Source organism: Phalacrocorax carbo, chromosome 1, assembly GCF_963921805.1.
Source record: "Phalacrocorax carbo chromosome 1, bPhaCar2.1, whole genome shotgun sequence".
Classification (NCBI taxonomy): Eukaryota; Metazoa; Chordata; class Aves; order Suliformes; family Phalacrocoracidae; genus Phalacrocorax; species Phalacrocorax carbo.
The window spans coordinates 150,167,384-150,186,318 of NC_087513.1; the positions used below are offsets into that span (position 1 = coordinate 150,167,384).

The 18,935-nt window shown below is 48.6% G+C and overlaps 1 protein-coding gene across 2 annotated transcripts in view; it reads left to right on the top strand.

The window, feature by feature from the left end:
- The first annotated feature begins 3,070 nt into the window (after positions 1 to 3,070).
- The window catches only part of LIMS1 (LIM zinc finger domain containing 1), a 76,572-nt gene continuing 60,707 nt past the window's right edge, over positions 3,071 to 18,935 (top strand). The window contains exon 1 of one of the 2 annotated variants that reach the window (XM_064439661.1): positions 3,071 to 3,246. In XM_064439661.1, coding sequence (XP_064295731.1) covers positions 3,206 to 3,246 — 41 coding nt within the window. In that variant the 5' untranslated portion in view covers positions 3,071 to 3,205. Of the gene's footprint in view, positions 3,247 to 4,359; positions 4,484 to 18,935 lie in introns of those variants that run through there. The other variant, XM_064439670.1, reaches the window with a different exon arrangement.

The following is an 18,935-nucleotide window of genomic DNA, read 5'->3' on the forward strand; positions in this document are numbered from 1 at the left end:
TACAGCAAGATGCAACAAAAATTTAAATCAGACCCCAGAGCCAAGGCGCAAACTTGCTGCAAAGCGCACGGAGCCTGGGGAGGTGATCTGTGGAAATGAATTCCTGGCTTTCTTTGGTATGGTGCTTCCAAAAGCTGCTAGTACTTAGCGTTTGGCATACATACGTGTTTGGGGGAGGCTCTCCCACCCTCTGAATGCCTTGGCTACTTTGAGATTATATTGCTAGCTAGGCTCTGGGGATGTCAACTTTAAAAGTGCTGGAAAACTGCACATGGTGCAATTCACTTGCCATTAAATCTATTAATGTGCTCTCTACAGGAAGACTGTAATGGCTGCGCTCGCTGGCAGGCCCTGCCTGTTAATTATTTCCAGAGTTTACTGTTTTGGAGTTTGCTGCCCTGGTAGTCGCACGTCTGCCCAGCCACCTCCCCCTGTTTCAGGCTGCGCTGGTCGGAGGTGCTGCTTTTAGGCTGGGCTCAGCAGCCAGGGGCAACTGCCTCGTACAGCGCCCCAGGAGGACGGGCAGTGGGAGGCACCCTGAAATCCTTGCAGACAAACTGAGGTTAATTAAAAGACATTCATGAAGCTGCCTATAAGTAATGGCAGGCTGCCCACAATTGATTAGAAAAAAAAACCGAAAGGGTACCATCACCTTCAACTGGTACAGAATGAGTTAGTTATTTATTTAAATGATATAAGGAAGCTTTGCTGACAGACTCATTAAAATAAGTAGGGGGTTGATTTTTTTTTTTTTGGGGGGGGTGGTGTCTGTTTCATTTTGTTTCATTTATTTACAGCATCACAGACTGGCTGAGGTTGGCAGGCACCTGGTCCCACCCTCCTGCTCTAGCAGGGCCACCTAGAGCCAGTTGCCCAGGACCGTGTCCACATGGCTTTTGAATATCTCTAAGGCTGGATACTCCACAACCTCACTGGGCAACCTGTGCCAATTCTGGGTCCCCCTCACAGTAAAAAAGTGCTTCCTGATGTTCAGAAGGAACCTCCTGTGTTTCAGGTTGTGCCCATTTCTTCTGGTCTGTCACTGGGCACCACTGAACAGAGCCTGGCTCTGTCCTCTTTGTACCCTCCCTTTTCAGGTATTTATGTACATTGGTAATATCCCCCTCAGCCTTCTCTTCTCCAGGCAGAACAGTCCCAGCTCTCTCAGCCTCTCCTTGTAGCAGAGATGCTCCAGTCCCTTAGCTGTCTTAGTGGCCATTCATTGGACTCTCTCCAGTATGTCCATTTCTCTTGCACTGGGGAACCCAGAGCTGGACCCAGAACTGCAGGTGTGGCCTCACTAGTGCTGACCAGAGGGGAAGGATCACCTCCTCCTCTTCTGACATACCATCCTTTCCCTCTTCCAGCCCTATACTTTATTTCCCCCTTTGTACAGAAATGTATTCCCTGTGATGCTAAAATTTTGCTATGTTTGGATTCCTAAAATTGTCAAGCAAAACCAAACTGTGCCGAAGCAAGCAAACAAACAAAAAGCCAACAGTCTGACACCTCTGTGTTTTTACAGTTGTAGTTCTGTCCAGAACCATGCTTGGGGCATATCGATCAAATACCTTTTGTGATTTATATTCCTGAAAGTTTACATTCTTTTCCTGGCCCTACTGAAGTAGATGTACTCCACGTGCACGTAGTTCAAATTACTCTTTCTGGTGTCTGTTCACTTGGACCTGCCTATGCTGATTTTCACGGGCTTCACCTATTCCCTGTAGGTATTGTCTTCTCGGAGCCATACAGAGACCTCCTTCACCCTGGCAGGCAACTATTTGCATGTTCTGTTTCACCACGCCACTTCCTTGTTCTGGTATTAAAAACGACAACGGATGGTGGTAAGGATTGCTCAATACCCCTGCGTTTTCTATAATGCTCTTTTCATTCATCCGTAAGTCCCTGAAACTTGTGTGGTGTGGAATGAGATTGCTTCTCTCGAAGTAAAGCAGGGCCTCTGCCTTCAGGTTTGGCAGCTCCGGTGTTGAAAGGTACTTATTTGTATTTACTTTCCAAACAGGGTAGCTGAACCTGAGCGAGGTGCTGGCCTTTGCCCCACGTGATCCCTTATTAACACTGTTAAACTTTTAAATGTGTTCATTAAATATGGAACCTCACTCCAGCAAATACTCGCCTAAATGTCATTTGGCACCTTAAGGCGAGGCAATAGCTCTCATGCTAGAAATGACACCGTACTACGCAACTGCATGTAACCATAGAATAGCACTATAGAATGCCCTGAGTTGGAAGGGACCCACAGGGATCGTCGAGTCCAACTCCTGCACTTGCACAGGACAACCCCAAATTCACACCATGTCTCTGAGGGCGTTGTCCAAGTGCTTCTTGAATAGCATCAGGCTTGGTGCTGTGATGCCTCCCTGGGGAGCCTGTCCCAGTGCTCCACCACCCGCTGGGTGAGGAACCTTTTCCTAATGGCCAGCCTAAACCTCCCCTGGCACATCTTCCTGCCATTCCCTTGGGTCCTGTCACTGGTCACCAGAGAGAAGAGATCAGCACCTGCCCCTCCCCCTCCCCTTGTGAGGAAGCTGCAGACCACGATGAAGTCTGACCTCAGCCTCCTCTTCTCCAGCCTGAACAAACCGAGGGACTTCAGCTGCTCCTCGTACGGTTTCTCCTCTAAACCCTTCACCAACTTCATGGCCCTTCTCTGGACACTCTCTGGTAGCTTTATATCCCTAATGTCCTGTGGCGCCCAACACTGCACACAGCACTCGAGGCGAGGCCGCACCAGCGCAGAGCAGAGCGGGACAATCCCCTCCCTGGCCCGGCTGCAATGCGGGGCTTAGAAAGTGTAAGAAATAGTAAAAATACTTGGAATGGTTTTGACAGCAATTTTCTGTTCTGGGGAAAAAAAACCAAACCAAACCGCCCGGCAACGCACGCTCTCTGGCGTCTCCTCCACGTCGCCCTGCAGGGCCGCTCCTCCCGCCGGCCCGGGGGGCGGGGGGTGCTGCCCGCGCTGCTCGCGCTGCCCGCGGCGGGGCGGGGCGGGGCGGGGCCTGCGGCTGGCGGCGCCGGGCCCGGCGGTGGCAGCGGCGGCGGCGCGGTCGGAGCGCGCCCCCCGGCGGCGGCGGCGGCGGCGGGCGGGTGGCGGCGGTGCGGCCGCCCAGCGCCATTACCAGCGCCCGGTGCGGCTCCTCCCGGCGGCGGCGGGCGCTCCGCGGGAGCGGCGGGCAGCGGGATGCTGGGGGTGGCGGCGGCGGCGGGGATGACCTGTAACAGGTAGGAGAGGCGCGGGGGCTGCCCGTCCCGTCCCGTCCCGCCTCCCGCGGCCGGCGGCTGCCGAGGGCGGTGCTTTGTCTCGGCGCGGCCGGGCCGCTGTCACCGGCTGCTACCCGCTTGCTCGAACACCCCCACCCCGCCCCGTGCCCCGTGGAAGTCGGTCCCCGGTCAGGGGCCGGCGGCGGGGCCCCCGAGCTCCGGCGGAGTCCGGCGGGTGATCCAGCGCTCTGGGAAGGTCCCTTGGGCGGGCTGGCGTAGGGGCTGGGGTCCCGCCGAGGAGGCTGGGGGTGTGCAGCCGTGCCTCCCCCTCCTCCTCGCCCCGGGAAGTTTCCGCTTCACGGGGGAGCTTTCCCCTTCCCTCCGGCGGCGCCGCCGGCATGCGGAGCCGCGGGCGGCGGGAGCGCCCTGCTGCCGTGCCGTCCCCGCGGGGAGCAGCGGGCCCTTGTTGCCGCAGACTGGAAATAATCCCCAGCGCTCAAGCGCAGCCCGTGCTGAGCGGAGCGTGAGCGTGGTTTAATGCCCTTTGCGTGAAAAGGCGTCCTTTCCCGCGGGAGGACGTTGTTTCAGAAGCGCGGTACCAAAGAACCTCGGGTATTTATGCGGTGGGATTCGTGTGGTGTTGTGCATATCCCACAGTTACCGAGCAGTCGTGTCTCACAGAAAGGTTAACGGGGATGAGTTACGGAAAGCAAAGGCTGTTCTACTGATCGCCCGGCCTTTCAAAGCCTCACCCGTTGTCATCATTGCTTGGGAAGAAATGTCCCAAATTAAAGCCCTTGGCAAGCGTCGTGCTGGTATGTCAAAACCTGCAATGGAGGGAAGGAGAAAAGAGTGATTTTGTACCCAAGTGCCCTGGCTGGCGCTGGCTTGGGCGGCAGGTTCGGGGTGGCTCCTGGCTCACACAGACTTTTAGCCTGGCTAAAGGCAGCCTTCCCTTTCCCGCGCCTGATCCCCACTGGAAATTCCACCGGCTCTGCACCACACCTTTGGGGAAAAGCTGCGTCAGCAGCAAAGTCAAGCCGAGTCGGGGCTACCGTGGTGGCACGCTGCGCTGGCGTGCGGCCGGGCGGGCTGCTGAGCCAGCTCTGCTCCCCGGGGCAGCACCCCGGTGCCCCCGGGGCAAGGGAGGGGAGGCGGCAGGACCTCGTCAGCCCTGGCCAGCTTTAGCTCCAGCTGACCTGCCGCCACGTGCTCAGAAGAAGGAGGTAACGTGATTCAGATGTCCGTGTGTATTAAGGTAACTGGTTTTACTTCAGTTGTTCCAAAAGCGACTTTCTCTGCTAGCGGGTGATGGGTGCTTCCAGGCCAGGCTTCTCTTTCTGCATTCCCGAAAGCGGCCGAGTTGTCAGGATTTGTGCTGCGAGCGTCAGCCTCTTGCGACTGCAAGGCTCTGCGTGTTTGTTCGGCCCCGCACAGGTGCTTCAGCTCCGGTGTGCAGCCCGCCTCTCCGGGTAAATAGGGCAATTACGTACTTGGCATCTGTTCTGCTGAAGTTGTCAGGGAGCGGGCCAGCTGCCCTGCTGCTACACGCTTCCCTGGATACGAGTTAGGCTACACCCCTGGCACAGCGAGAAGTTTTGGGACAAAGTCAGGCTAGAGCCTACGCTTGCAGAAACTTGCTGAGATGAAGTAGGCAGAGCGCTCTGGTGGGAGGCCACCTCACTCAGAGCTGTCTGGGGGGGAGCTTCCTCAGTGCAAAACGCACGCAGCGCGTCCCGCAGCAGGCAGGCGGGTGGCCGGCACATCCAGGGAAGCGACGGCGGCAGAGCGCCCATCCCGGGGTACGGCCCGCTGCTCGAGCATCCTCCCCCGGCAGCGGGGACGAGCCTTGCCACCTCCTGGCAGAGCAAATCCTCCCACGTCTGCGAGAGTCAACCTGGCGTCCCACCGCTGCTGCTGGGCTCTGCATGTGAACTGCTCGCCCAGCAAGGGCTGGACATGGGGCCCCTTGCCTAAATTGGCCAGTCCCCTCTGCATCTCTCCCCATTTTTTGGGGTGAACCGTCATATCGAGGACAAGGGGCTGTGCTGTGGTTAGGGCGGCGAAGGTGCTGTGCAGCTGATTCTCGCAGAAGCGTGGCTCGAGGGAGCTGCCGGCCCGGGTGGGGAGCGCTGCTGGCCTGGCAGGGCGGCTCGAGGCTGCGGGGTCAGCTCCTGCTGGGGAGCTGGTTGCGGGACTTCTGGCCGAGGGGGTTTTCTTTAGATGATTCCAGTCCGTTGAGGTCAAAATAAACTGAAAGGGCAAGGTTTGTGTAAGATACATTTCCATTTGGTAAAATGCAAGGGAAGGAGGTTAAAAATTGGTGCATATTCTTGTTTTGATCATGTGGGGAAAAAATGACTAAAAATGCAAACGTTTCATTCAAAACCACTTTTTAACAAAATATAAGATGGTTTGAAAAGCTTCCACAGGCTGAAACTTGTAAAGGATTTTGGATCTTGATTTTTTGCTCTGATTTAGGGAGTTAAAATATAAGTTTTGGGGAAGAAAATATAAAAGGAAAGAATGACTTGAGGCTTCTCTCCAGATTTGGTGCATGGAAGAGGAGCAGACATCAGGTCATCAGGTAGTATTGTCCTCTGAAATAATCTTTTTTGTGTGTGTGTGTTTTGTTTTGTTTTGCTTCTCCACTTTATGGAGGCTTTTTTGAACTCCAGTTGCTACTGTGGCTTTTGTTTTGCAATGAAAGGAGCTTGCAGGCTGGCGCTGTAACCTGAACGCCCGTTACCCGGGGCTCGGCCATCGCACTCCTCCGCAGGCTGGTTGATCAGACTCTGCCCTGGAGGAGAGGGGTTTGGGCAAGGGAGGGATGTGTGGTTTGTCCTGTACCTGGGATGATGCTCGATAGTGGTTTGGGTTTCAATGTTTGGGCTGAGAGTGCGTGAGCTGGGTTTTTTTTTTTTTAAGGGGGTCAGAGGGGATTGCGGGCTGGGTTTTGTGGGCAGCTTTTCCAGCTGGTTGTGCTGAACTCTTCTTGATGTCTTATTGTTGGAATAAGTTTCTTATGCAGAGAAGAACGTTAGCTTGCAGTTCAGAACCATAATTATCTTAAGCTTTTGTAGCTGCCTAGCGCAAGCTAAGTTTTTCTTTGTAGCAGTTAAAACAGCATGCAGTAAAATACTGAACAAAGCAAGCTCCTTTTTATTCAAAGCATAACTACATTTGAAAAACTAGCATAGGCTCATTGGATTTACAGCGCTTGGTCCACTGTAGACTGGGAAGCTCAAAACTGGGCACTTAGTGTTACTGGCTTTGCTGGGTGACTCCATAAATAAGAAGGTAAATGTGATGCTGCAGTTAAATCTCAGTTGTAACCCACAGGTCTTTTTCTTAGAACTGGCTCCCTACAGTTACTGCAGGGGAACCATTAATGGCCCGCAATATAAGGAGGATGGTTTGCATAGTTAACAAATTCTTTTTCAAGTCATAATAAAATATTTATTGTTGAAGCACTTAGGGCTGGCTTTTCAGCTCCTGCAATTGTGGCTTTGTGCTAAGTGTGTTAGGTTGGACATCCTGATTCATCTGTGTGTTGCTCTCTTCCGAAGCCCGGTTTAAAGGTTTTTCACTCTGTGGCATAATGCAGTCTCTTATTACTTTGCAATATAGGGACACTTTAACTATTAGCTGTGCTAAAAGCAGCTTAATAGTTTGTGGGGAAGTTAGTTACATCAGGCCTGTGCGTGATGGCAGGTGCTGATGACCAGGAAAACCAAACTGACAGTCACGTTTTGATAGCCAAAGCTTTCCCTTGGATAAGCCGTCCATAGCACGAATCAAGCAGCCGCGTATGTGGTCTGCTGTGCTTGTTGTTTTAGCGATGTGTTACAGTGCACATCACCCTTACGGCTTGTGCAGAAAGGCTGGTGTTGAGGCAGACAGGGTAGAAGAAGGATGGGAAGGTCCTAATTCCATCTGACAATTAGAGAAAACAGCAGGGGATTGTGCCCTGGGGCTAATACTTTTCTTCTAATTAGGGCACTCCTTCGCAATTACTTCAAGTATTTCCCTTCCTGAAGTGTCTAAATCTTTATGAAAATGCATATGTATGTTTTTTTTAAGCTGATAGAAGGGAAAAAAAAAAAGTCAAAATACTGTAATTTCCATGGTTGGTTTTGTGTACCTCAGTGACCCTCTCTGTGAAACGGTTTGATGAATTTGTCTCAGTGCCGGGACACTGTCAGTGAGGTTCTGGGGGCAGGAGCCGATGGTGTGCCTAGTGACAAACCATTTATGGGCAAAGTGGGCCTCTTGTCTGCAGTATGAAACCACGTTCCTGTGGAAAAATGACATGGTCTGGCGTATCCTAGGATGTGTGAAAAATAGTGTTAGGAGGGCAGCACTCAGGATGAGGTGTTACGCTCTGTATTTTTCATGTTAATTGCTTTTCCTTATATTTTAAATCAGAAGTCCCTGAATTCCAGCTCTGATCATCCTTTTTTCATCAATTCTTAACTCATTAAGAAAACCCACCAGGCCCTTCTACAGATTTTTGTAAGGATGTGAATCGTAAGTCACCTGGTGCGTTTTGGGTTGTTTCAATCCCTGCTTGCATTAAACAGTTTGAAGAAGTGAGAATGCAGTGGTGGATGGACTTTTGAGCGAGAAAACCTAAACTGGTGGGAACAGTAGAGTTAAAACCTTGGGGTTGATTGCTCACATCATGGATGGAGAGTCAGTGTGGATAATCTGAGAAACTGAGGCAATGTAATGATATTATGAACGTTTCCTGGGTGGCCTGAGCAGTACAGGGAAGCTGCTGCGCTCAGAGTTATAAGGGCTTTCTGTATTAGTTTATTGTTGCAGTGTAGTTGGGGGCACTGGGAAAGACCGCAGCAAAGCAGTGCAGTAACGCCAGCAAATATTTGGGAGGCAACAACATGGCAGAGTGGCTCCTGTCCAGACCCCACGCTGCCATGCAACAGCTGTGGGATTGATGTGGGGAAAGAAAAACCGCACAGAGAAATAGGTTCAAATCTGGCCCAGGGTGGGGGATAGGGGGCCTCGATGCTTAGCGAGGACTCTTTGCGGGGGCTTGACCGTCCTCGCTGGAGCTGGGTGCCGCTCCTCAGGGGCAAGGGACTGGCTGTCAGCCTCTTGCCTTCGGAGCTGCAGCATCCCGAGTCCTCCCTTGGTGTCTCCTGGCACGCTCCACCTCCAATTTGGGAATGAAAAATACAGCTTGGCAGGCGCGGCGGCACGGGCTGCCAGCCGGCGCTGTCAGGGGAAGGCGGCCCCTGCGGATTCAGGGCTGAATCAGCACAGCAGCCTCCGCTTGCAAAACCCTCCGGTTTTGGTTGAATCCTCCGTCGTGAGGAAACGCTTGCGAATAGGCACACATTTCGGTTTGTAGCTTTGCAAATGAACACCATGCGCTTCTCAACTGCGTTAGTAGCAGGCCAGACTGGCATTCTGTGGCAGAGAGACCATCATTTGTGCTGGATTAAGTAATTTATTTTTGCCAGGGTCTGCTGGTATGCGGGCTGAAATTCACTCGGCTGTGGTCACCTCCCAGACCCAGCTCAGGCCAGGGTCACGAAGCACGACAGACCGCCTCTGGGACGTGCCAGGGCAGCTGCTCTTTCCTCAGGCAGCAATTACAGAGACATTTTAATTAAGCATGCTCTTGCACCTCAGCTGGGCGGGGCGACCCACATGCTGTCCCCCAACATCTCTCGTGCCAGCACTGTGGAACTGAGCCAGCTGAAAACCCATGGCGAGAGATGAGTAGATACATAGATTTAAAACTGATATATAGATTTAAAACTGATCTGTCTTGATCTGGATTGATTCCTTGATCTTGTGAGCACTGGTGATGTCAGACGGGAAGGGACGTGAGAAAGGTGGAAATGCCCATTCCAGCAGAAGCATGGGTTTGTGCCTGGGTCCTGTAGCTGTGGCCTGGAGAGTGGTGTTCAGGGTGGGGTCCTGTGAGGAGGTGCTGGAGATCTAAAGGAGGGAGCACTGTTTCTTGGTGGTCTGGGTCGGGGCTGGGGTCTGCGTGCGGCTGTCCCGGGTGCGGTGTTGGGAAGGGGCACGTCCATGCTCTGTTGCACTGGAAGAGGGATTGCCCGCCTGCGGGTTGCTCAAGGAGGATCGCCTCGGTAATTTTGCTTGCTGCTGTTGAAAGCATATCTGAATGCGTTCTTTCTGCAGCTTGTTGTCCCCTCCTACAGCCCTGCCTGAAGGGAAACCACCCCAGCAGTGGTTTTGTCATGGTCGTCACATAACTAGTTTGCAGAAATTCAACTTCAGAGGATTCGGAGGAAGAAGACCTTGTGTCCCGTCACCGTGACACATAGGTTATGGTTAGAAAGGGCACGGAGGATTGCAACACATCAATGCCTGTTTAAATATACTTAAAATTTGTTGGCACGCCACGACTTCGTGATCTGAAGGTGCCCAGGGGCTTGCTTCACCCTTTGCTTTCAGGTCCCGGAGGAACTGGGTGCTGTTTGTAACCACTTGTACTGTCGAGAAAAACAAATGGAGCAAGAGCTGTGCCCACGAGGTCTTACCAGCGAAGTCCCACCTTACAGAGACACAGCTGCGGGCCAGCCACGGCGCGCGTGGTTGCTTGCTTGTTCTTCTCAAGCGCCGTGCCAGGAGTCAAAGCAAGCTGCTGTGGGAAAGGGGGTTTGATGGGAGCCGTCGGTGAGCTTCACCAGGGCTGAGAGGAGAAGGGCAGGAACGTCTCGAGTGCAACATTTCTGTAGTACTTCTACACATCCCAGAAAACAAAGTTTTTTTCCTTTTGTAAGTAAATGCAGTTGTAAGAGAGAGGCAATATTCTGACTGTGTGAGAAAGGAATTGGAGCAGATCATTTTAAAGCTGCTGCTGTTAAGAAAAAGCTGACTTCCGAAATCTTTGTTCCTTCATTCATGTTTTTTTCTTTTTGTTAGCCAGCCTCAGGAAATGAGAACATTCTTTTGGCTTTCCATGCCTGAGTCACATCTTATGTATATATCTCTCTCTAAGTAAAAATATGTTAAAACATCTGGAGATGTTTGTTTCGGAGAGGTACTCATTTTGTATTAGGGTATCCAAGCTTTAAATGTTTGTACACAGTCGGATGTTTCCAGAGTTTCCCGTGTTTCCATATTCCCATATTTCTCTGGTTACAGGGATATGTATATTGCTCTCAGAAAAGCTGAGGGAAATGTGCTGAATAGGGAATATACAAACAAGTAAAAGCAAAGCCTTTAAATAAAGTGAGAATTTGCTATTTTTTTAAAAAAAACTATCGAAGCAGTTGTTTAATGTGAGTTGCATCCAAATGTGTTGCTCTTTAATGTTTGCCAACTACGTGGTGTTTTTTTTTTAAAAAAAAAGTGTGAGGAGGAAAGTCGGAAAATCCCAATAGCTCTTTTCTTGTTCTCTAAAATAAATAAAAAAGGAAAAGGAAGCAATGAAAAGCTCATTATACCCATCTCTGCCGTTCAGTGAGCTGACACTCAGTGGGCTCTGGCAGCACTCGGTGCACTGCAGGGTCTCGCCTCCTCCCTCTGTCCTCCCACCAGGGTCACACGGGGATCGTGAGACTTCGTTTTAACAGGAAAAAAAATTCCATTCAGTTTAACCCAAGGCCAAATATTTAACTTTGGTGGGGGGAGGTGGTGGGATTTAGGAGAACAAATGAAATTTCCACCCTTGGTTGTTTAACGTAGCTGTGCCAAAAATGATGGGAAATTGGGAACAGCGGGTGCCGGCAGTGTCCTGTGCCAGGAGGGATGTCAGGATGGCGGTGGGACACGAGGGGAAGGGATCCCCCAAGGGGCTCCATCCGCCTCCGGGTGCTCACGGCAGCTTCTCCTCCTGCAGCTCCCACTGAAACACCCTAGAGTTTATGGCTCAGATAAGAAACCTCTCACTGATCAAATATTTTGATTGCATCCTGGCCTTCCTGTTGGTTTCTTTGATCTTTTCTTGCCAGTGGATTATAGTGGACTTTCAAAAGTCTTGCTTGTTGAAATAGTTGTATAAATATAGTCTTCAGGGTAGGTGTTATTTAGAAAAGTACTTACCTCCTGGGAAAAAAAATCAACCTCCTTTTGCCCCTTCAGCGTGCTTCTTTGCCCTCATGCATCAAAGAGGTGTGATTTCTGTAATTATATCAAAGCATAGCAGCTTATTGTTAATTGTTCGAAGTAATCTAAAGGCCGGTGGGGCCTATTCTTTTGGCTGATTTCCTGCTCATTCAAACACTGAAGAACTGTTTCAGGGTCACATTTTAAAAAAAAAAAAAAAAAAAAAAAAAAGAAAGAAACCCATAGACCCAGGACCGTCTCTGGGGGAAACTGATGGGCTCGCAGCCCTGGGATGAATTCCCCACTGTTGAAATCTCCAGCAGTTACAGCTTCTCTTTTTGCAAAGAGAAGAGGCTCCCCTTCTCCCCGGGCATCCCGCTCACGTGATGTCTGTCCCCTGTGAAATGGCATTGCTCAGCCTGCCTGATGCCACGCTGGGAGCTGGATGTCTTCAGGCAGTGGCACAAAGCCATCCGCTCGCCAGGCTGAGTTTAGCTTTGGAGTGCGGCTGAGGTGGCGGGGGGATGAGTTGTACCATAGCTTTGCAGTCAGATGAAGCAAGGGAGGAGGGATGAAATATTGCTGGTGGCTACGCATGGTGTAAGCCCTAAGATCAGAGTTTCCAATCTTTGTCTAAGACTGAAAGCTGCATTTTCCTTATTTGTTGCATGCAGGATACGAACGATTGCCCTGACCTCTCCAGTGGGACCTGGAGAGGGTCCAAGGGTTTTCAGCTGGGAGGGGCAGTGCTTGATGCACCCAGCTCTGGCTAGGTCAGTACAGATCCCAGCACTATTCTCAAGGGAATGCAGGATGCTCCTCGGTGTCAGCTCACATCCAAGGCAAACCTCCTCACCCAACAGATGCTGCCCTTCAGACCCTTCTCTTCCCTAGCCTGCATTGAATCTGCTGCTGGACCAGGGCTTTGTTTTGAAAAGAACAGAGAAAATGAAGTGCTGTTTTAAGTGTCACATATTAATGATGCTGCTTCATTTTGACGCGGGTGGAACTCTATGTGCTTGTGATTGCTTAGCTGATACGCTGTGAGGGGGAAATAATCTGGATTTCTTGTGTCAAATTGAATCTGAGTCATAAATGTGAAAATCAATATTTTTATTATTACCATGCAGAGGTGGGTAAACAGTAGAGTTAAGAGGATCCTTGACATTACTCTAGGGAAAATTACTAGAACATGATAAAATGCCAGAGGATCCAGGAACAGTAATACTGCTTTATTGCTCAGGTTTCATGAGAAAGCTTTCTGCTCACCTTGGGCTATTTATTAATTTATAAATAGCTTTGTGAACCTGCATTTAAGAGAGGCGTTCAAGGACTTTAATGCTGTTGCATGATATTGATGTCTTTTCGGAGGAGTTTCAGCATGGATGGATTCCCAAGGTGGGCAGAATTATGAAATGAGCATTTTGTGTCATTTGAGGTAAAATTGGTTTAGTGATCTTTACCTGATGAATTTTGAGAACCTGTGGCTGAGTAGCTGTGCAGTGATTTGATTGACACAATGGATTTTCTGTTAAGTCCATAAGCGTGCAGACTGAAATAAGCAGCAGTGTAACTTCCGTACATGTACAAAAATAAGCGCCGGAGTCCACAGAAGGGAAGTGATAGGGAAGATGCTGGGCTGTGAGTCATTGCATGCTCAGCAGAGCTGCCACGACCATCGCAGCCACCACTTGGATGAGCTGGGTGGTGGCTATGTGGCGTTGGGAGGTCTTCTTGGGGGAGAAGGGCTCCATCCTGCTGGAGGAGGAACCACGCCACCGAAGGTTGTCTTCTGACATCCTGCCCATGTAGGCATGAAGGTTGTTGATGGTACTAATGTTAAGCAGAGGATTTTTCTCTCGTATGTTGAGTAATGCTCCTTGTTTGGTTTGTATTACAGATATTCACCAGTCCTCTCTGCCACAGTGGGGGAAGAATATAATGAAAAAACTGCTGAGTCCAGATTTTCTAACACATCATTAATCCCTTTTCATGAAAGTGTGTGCAGAATGAGCAGAGCCTTAGTTCCAGATCAAAAGGTTTTCCATCAAACTTGGAAAAACTAAGTTACCCACTCTGTGTTCATGGTTTAAATAATAATGTTCTTGTAGCTTGTCTTGGGGGATGCAAGAGAGAGGCAGGGCCTATGTGAAATAGTTAGAAGGAAATTCTTAGTTCATCACACTGAAAATACGTTGTTCTGCATTCTACGGAAATGTCTAAAGTTCATCTAAAGTTCGTGTTGATATAAAGCTCACAAAGCCCCCCAGAAGTGCCTGTGCCATCAGTATCTAACAACTCAGATTGTACTGTGAATTTTCCTTAGTGCCTGAGTGGAAATGTTGCAAGGATGTTAACAGAATTGCGTTTACTGAAACCTTCTCTTTCATTTGCTTTTTTCCTTATGATATTAACAGAAATCAGGGAGGACAAGGAGCTCATAATATTTGTCTCAAATATTCTGATCTTAAAGTGAACATTAAAAAGTTACAGGAAGGGCATGCTTGTTTTTCAGAAACTCATAAACAGTGAAAGGTAAAAAAAATTAATTTATTTAGTCTGAAGACAATATAGTCCCGATCACCCAGAGCACTTGAGTTAAAATCACACAGAGCCTTTGAGTTAAATTCCTGAGTTCACTCAGGTCAAGTAATGAGCTTAAATTTTCACTTCCTTGGAGCCAAGAGTTCAAGTGCATGGAGCTGGCACGTCCCCGGTGAGAGGGCCTGGGTTCACCCTTGTTGTCCATGGCTTACGTTAGTGTTAAACTGCATCTGTGCTACTGTATTCTCTTTATAAACTTTAAGAGATGCACATGCCACGGGACATGATGCGTTTAAACTAAACAAACAGGTAAAAGAGTGGCAGGAGAAAATGTAGATTTTATTAAGTGATTCTGCCATAAATTGTTCTGTAACTTGTTCATTGTGTACAAGCAGGTGTTGCAATAGGATGTTGTCTTCAAAATATTACTAGCAATTGCCTGGTCAGGTGTATGAACAAACACAGGATGCTTCTACCGAAGTCTTCCTTCTGAAGCAAGAAATGCATCAACAAGAATTGCTCACATTTTAAAACCTCAGCGGGTGATGGTACAGCATCCACTGTACCATCAGTACAGTACCTTGCCACTGTACCACTGTGGCAAGGGGTGCTTCGGTTCTGCCTGTTGCCTTCTCAAATTGTCGTTGCTGGCATTTTTCTCCCTCAATGCTGGAGAGTTGCAGCTGCCAAGCACAGGGTGATGCTGCCCGTACCCGAAGAGAAGCCAGTGGCATGGCATGGCACATCTGGGGGAGGCGTGCAAAATGACGGCTTGGGGAGCGATAAAGGTTACAGCTGGGATCTCCAGACCCTCCTAACCAGGCCTACCCCGATGGGCTTTGTGCACTGAAATGCAAAATTTGCTCCTTATAAGTAAGAAAGTTGTTGACAGAAACAGTGGCAACATCTGGGAATGTCCAAACACAAGGTGGTCAGCATCCCGCATGGTGGCATGGGTGTGGGTACCCTCCTGGCAACCTCACCAGGTGGTGATGCCGCCTCTCCTGTCTTTTCTCAACTCTAGAATAATTTTTTTTTTATCTTAGGTACCCTATCATCTTACATTACCTTATCGTGGTATGCTAGGATGTTTAATTTTCTAACAGCTCTGGTGTATTCTGTTGCTTTGCTTCTGTAGATATTTTCTGTACTAACAAATGTGTGCTTTTACAGAGGACATATTCAATGCTTCGTCAACCCGAACCGCAGCAGTAGCTTTCTCTTCCTCTTCAGCGCACAGGCACAAGGCCACACTATGAACCGATTGCACTAATAACTTGTGTACGGCAGGGAAAAGAGAGGAAACTGCAGCTGAAGTCAGGAATTGTTTGCTTATTCATTAGTCATGAAGAGCCAAACTGAGGTATTTTCTAGCTAACTGGCTAGCGTGCTACTGCTTGCTTCCGAGGTGTCTCTGCAAAGTCGCTGTCTGCGTCGCCCCTCTGGTTGTACCTTTTGGGAGGTGAGGCCAGCAACCCAGGGAGGAAGAGGATTAAATTGTCCCACATTTTTGTTCCAGGAATACAGGAATGTTTTCTAAGAATACAGAAGTGTCTTCTACAGGGGACGAAATGTGTCCACCTCTCAGAATTGGAGGACCGTGATTCAGAAAGGGTTTGTCTGCATTGCCATGTCAAGAGGGAAATGAGATGGGCCACCAGCTGCCTTTAGCATTTTCTTTAAATAGTGCAGCTTTTACAGAGGTATTTTAAAACGTGGAGGTTGCTTCTTTTTTTGCTGCTTGACAGTCATATGGAAATAACCTGAGGATCAGGTTTTAAGAATATTCTCCCACCACCACCCATTTTTATTTTTAACTCTAAAAACGTCAGTTTTGTCTTCCCTGACTCCTATATCTGGAAGTTTTGGAGCATGCTTGTTGGGAATGGACATCAATTTGTCCTGGTACAAAACGATCTGTGAACAAGCCCTAAAGTTTTACTGTGACATGCCACTTGCTGTTGCTGTTGTCATATTTTATAGCCTGGACAGGAACTGAATTTCTAACAGAGAAAATGAACTCACCAAAAAGAAAAAAAATTATTAAAAAATGGTTGACCTGATTTATCTCTTTACAGCTTCTATAGTAAAGGTTGAAATGATTACCCGTCAGAAATACAGGTGATTTTCCCTTACTCAGAATCAAGTTCCTTTCAGATCTTCAAGGGGTGTATCATTAACTTCAATAAAAACAGATTACTGGACCTCTGTGACAATTTCACAAGACTGCATGCATGTAAATACAGAATTCTGCACCAGTTTAATATTGGATTATCTTCTGCACTTCGTTAGGAACACAGAAATACCTCAACCTGTATGTTTGATCGCTCATTGTTTAATGTTTCTGATAACGTGCAAATGCTAGAGATTAGCGTGATTAACTGATTCGGTGCTGATGGATTACAGCAAGTGTTTCCCAATTCTCCTCAAAGCCAATTGAAGTTTTGTTTTTCTGCTTAATGGGGTTTGGTTTAGACTCAAGGGTCCGTAAGTGGAACGTCAGTGGCCAAATAAGACAAGATACCTGCTAATACTTGGAAAATAATTCTGTTTTCTTGAAAGCTTGATTCTGTGTCTCAGATATAGAGATGAAACTATTGCTGGTTTGAGTTAGTTTTGTCCGGATGGTATAGCCAGGTCGGTCTCATAACAGTTGCAGCTTGGAAGGATATTTTCCTAACCTATCATTTCTCATATTTAAAGAAGAGCAGCTGCTTGTTAGATAAATGGGTACGGCATGCCTGCCCAGTGGCACATCCCTGTGCCCACAGGTAAATGCCTCAGTTGAAGATGATGTAGATTGGATTTTTTTGCCTGGTAAAAGTATATTTTGTATAATTTGTGTCATACTTATAGCCAGTAAATAAGAGTGTTTCAGCTTTTTTTTCCCCTCATACGAAAGACCTGAATTTAATTTAAAAGTGATTGTTGCGCTATATGACCCTATAGTTTTATTTACAGTGGTTTTCAACAGATCTTGGCAACGCCCTTTCATTGCCATAATTGGGTTTGCATAGTTTGGCAAACCGTCATGCAAATGTAAATGTGTGAAAGAAAACGAAAGTCCTGACCCGCAGGCTACAGAAAGCGAGTCAGCGCAGGTCTGCTTGCTCAGAAGGTCGGCAGCCAAATGACAGTTCAGTTTCAGTTTTATACAGTGGAATATTAAAAAATTGTGGACTAACCCCGTGTAGTGCTAACTGATATAATTTAATTTACATTTGTAGCCTGGTAGCCACTTGGCTGATGGCCTGCGTGTCGTTCTCGCAGCTTCTGTGCAAATGAAATGGTTACGGATGAGTAAGCAAGGAGGAGGTGCCTGTTCACAGGAGCTTTAATGGATCCTCAGCTGAGCTCTGGGGAATGAATTTTATAGCGAGTGTGTTGTGTTTGTGAACGGGAGTCGAGGTGTGGGTTTGCAGTGGAGTTGCTACTGCGAGTGGGTGGGGTTGGGGTGGGGTTGGAGCCCATGAGAGCGTGGGCTGTGGGGCTCCTGGTGACCTGCCTGTGGGCTGGGAGGGCCTGGCACTGCCTCTCACCGCTGAGGTGAGGTCCAGGTGGCTTCCTGGGCACTCGTGGGTCTGGTCTGAGGAGTGGCTGCCTGTGCCTCAGACTGGAGGCGTTTTGCAGTAGCTGAATTTTGACAATCCCAGAACTGCCCTTTGAGAAAAGGAAGGCAGGGGAGAGGTGCTGCGTCTTGTAGCACTGCTTAGTGAATGATATACATGAATAAAACAGTAGCAGGGAAGATGACATTTATACATCAACTTGACCAAGGGGATTTTAATCACTTACGGCGTGTCCCACAAGCAGCAGGGCTCTGAAATGCCTGTAGGGGGGCATTTTGGTACTGAAGCTGGTAAAGAAGGAAGGAAGGAAAGAACATTAAGGTAACACTTACAATGTCTAAGTCATTGTGGTTTCTAAGGTACCTGTTCTATTTTGATTGCTTGATCAACATTTCTTGTGTTACTTTGCGTTATACCAGTACTTTTCAATAACATTAAGAACAACACATTAGGATTTAATGTTAAAACCAGGATTTCTGTTCATTTGGTATTATCCACCACTCTGCTGTGAACCAGCTTTGATTCTGGACAACTGTGTAATGATTTATCCATTAAGTTGCTGAAACCATAATCTGTATGGGTGTTGCATTGCGTTTGTGTTCCCAATTAATTTATGCTGGTCATTTCTGCCAAATGCTGAGCTGGCTGCTTAGAGCTACCTGTTGTTATCTCCTTTATAAATTGTGGAAAAGCCAGCTTCTGAAGGGGATAGTTGCAAGGCAGATTTGAACAGATAAAACAGATTTGCCACCCTGGCAGCAACACTGGCAACAAAATGTGGTATTAAACAGATGCTTGGACTACTTCTGCTTCCTCTCTGCAGTATTTCTATCGTAGCATCCCCAAAGGTGAGGCGGTGGGAGGGGAGGACCTTGATTACAAGGGTTGCTAAAAGCCAATAAAATGAGGAGGATGTCATTGCTGCATGGGGATTTTTAGAAAGGTCCCCTTCTCCCACACTTGTTTTGAGGCCATGCAGTCTTCAGCAGGAACAGGGCAGTGAAGTACAGTGCCCCTGTGCTCGGCACTGGTGAGGACGCACCTCAAATACTGTGTGCAGTTTTGGGCCCCTCACTAAAAGAAGAATATTGAGGTGCTGGAGCGTGTCCAGAGAAGGGCAACGAAGCTGGTGAAGGGTCTGGAGAGCAGGTCTTGTGAGGAGAGGCTGAGGGAACTGGGGTTGTTTAGCCTGGAGAAGAGGAGACTGAGGGCAGCCATTATTGCTCTCTGCAACTACCCGAAAGGAGGTTGTAGCGAGGCGGGTGTTGGTCTCTTCTCCCAAGTTACTAGCGATAGAATGAGAGGAAATGGCCTCAAGTTGTGCCAGAGGAGGTTTTGATTGGGTATTAGGAAAAAATTATTTACTGAAGGAGTGGTCAGGCACTGGAACAGGCTGCCCAGAGAGGTGGTGGAGTCACTACTGTCCCTGGAGGTGTTCTAAAAACATGTAGATGTGGCACGTCAGGGTATGGTTTAGGAGACATGGTAGTGTGGGTTGATGGTTGGACTTGACGATCCTAGAGATCTTTTCCAACCATAATGATTCTG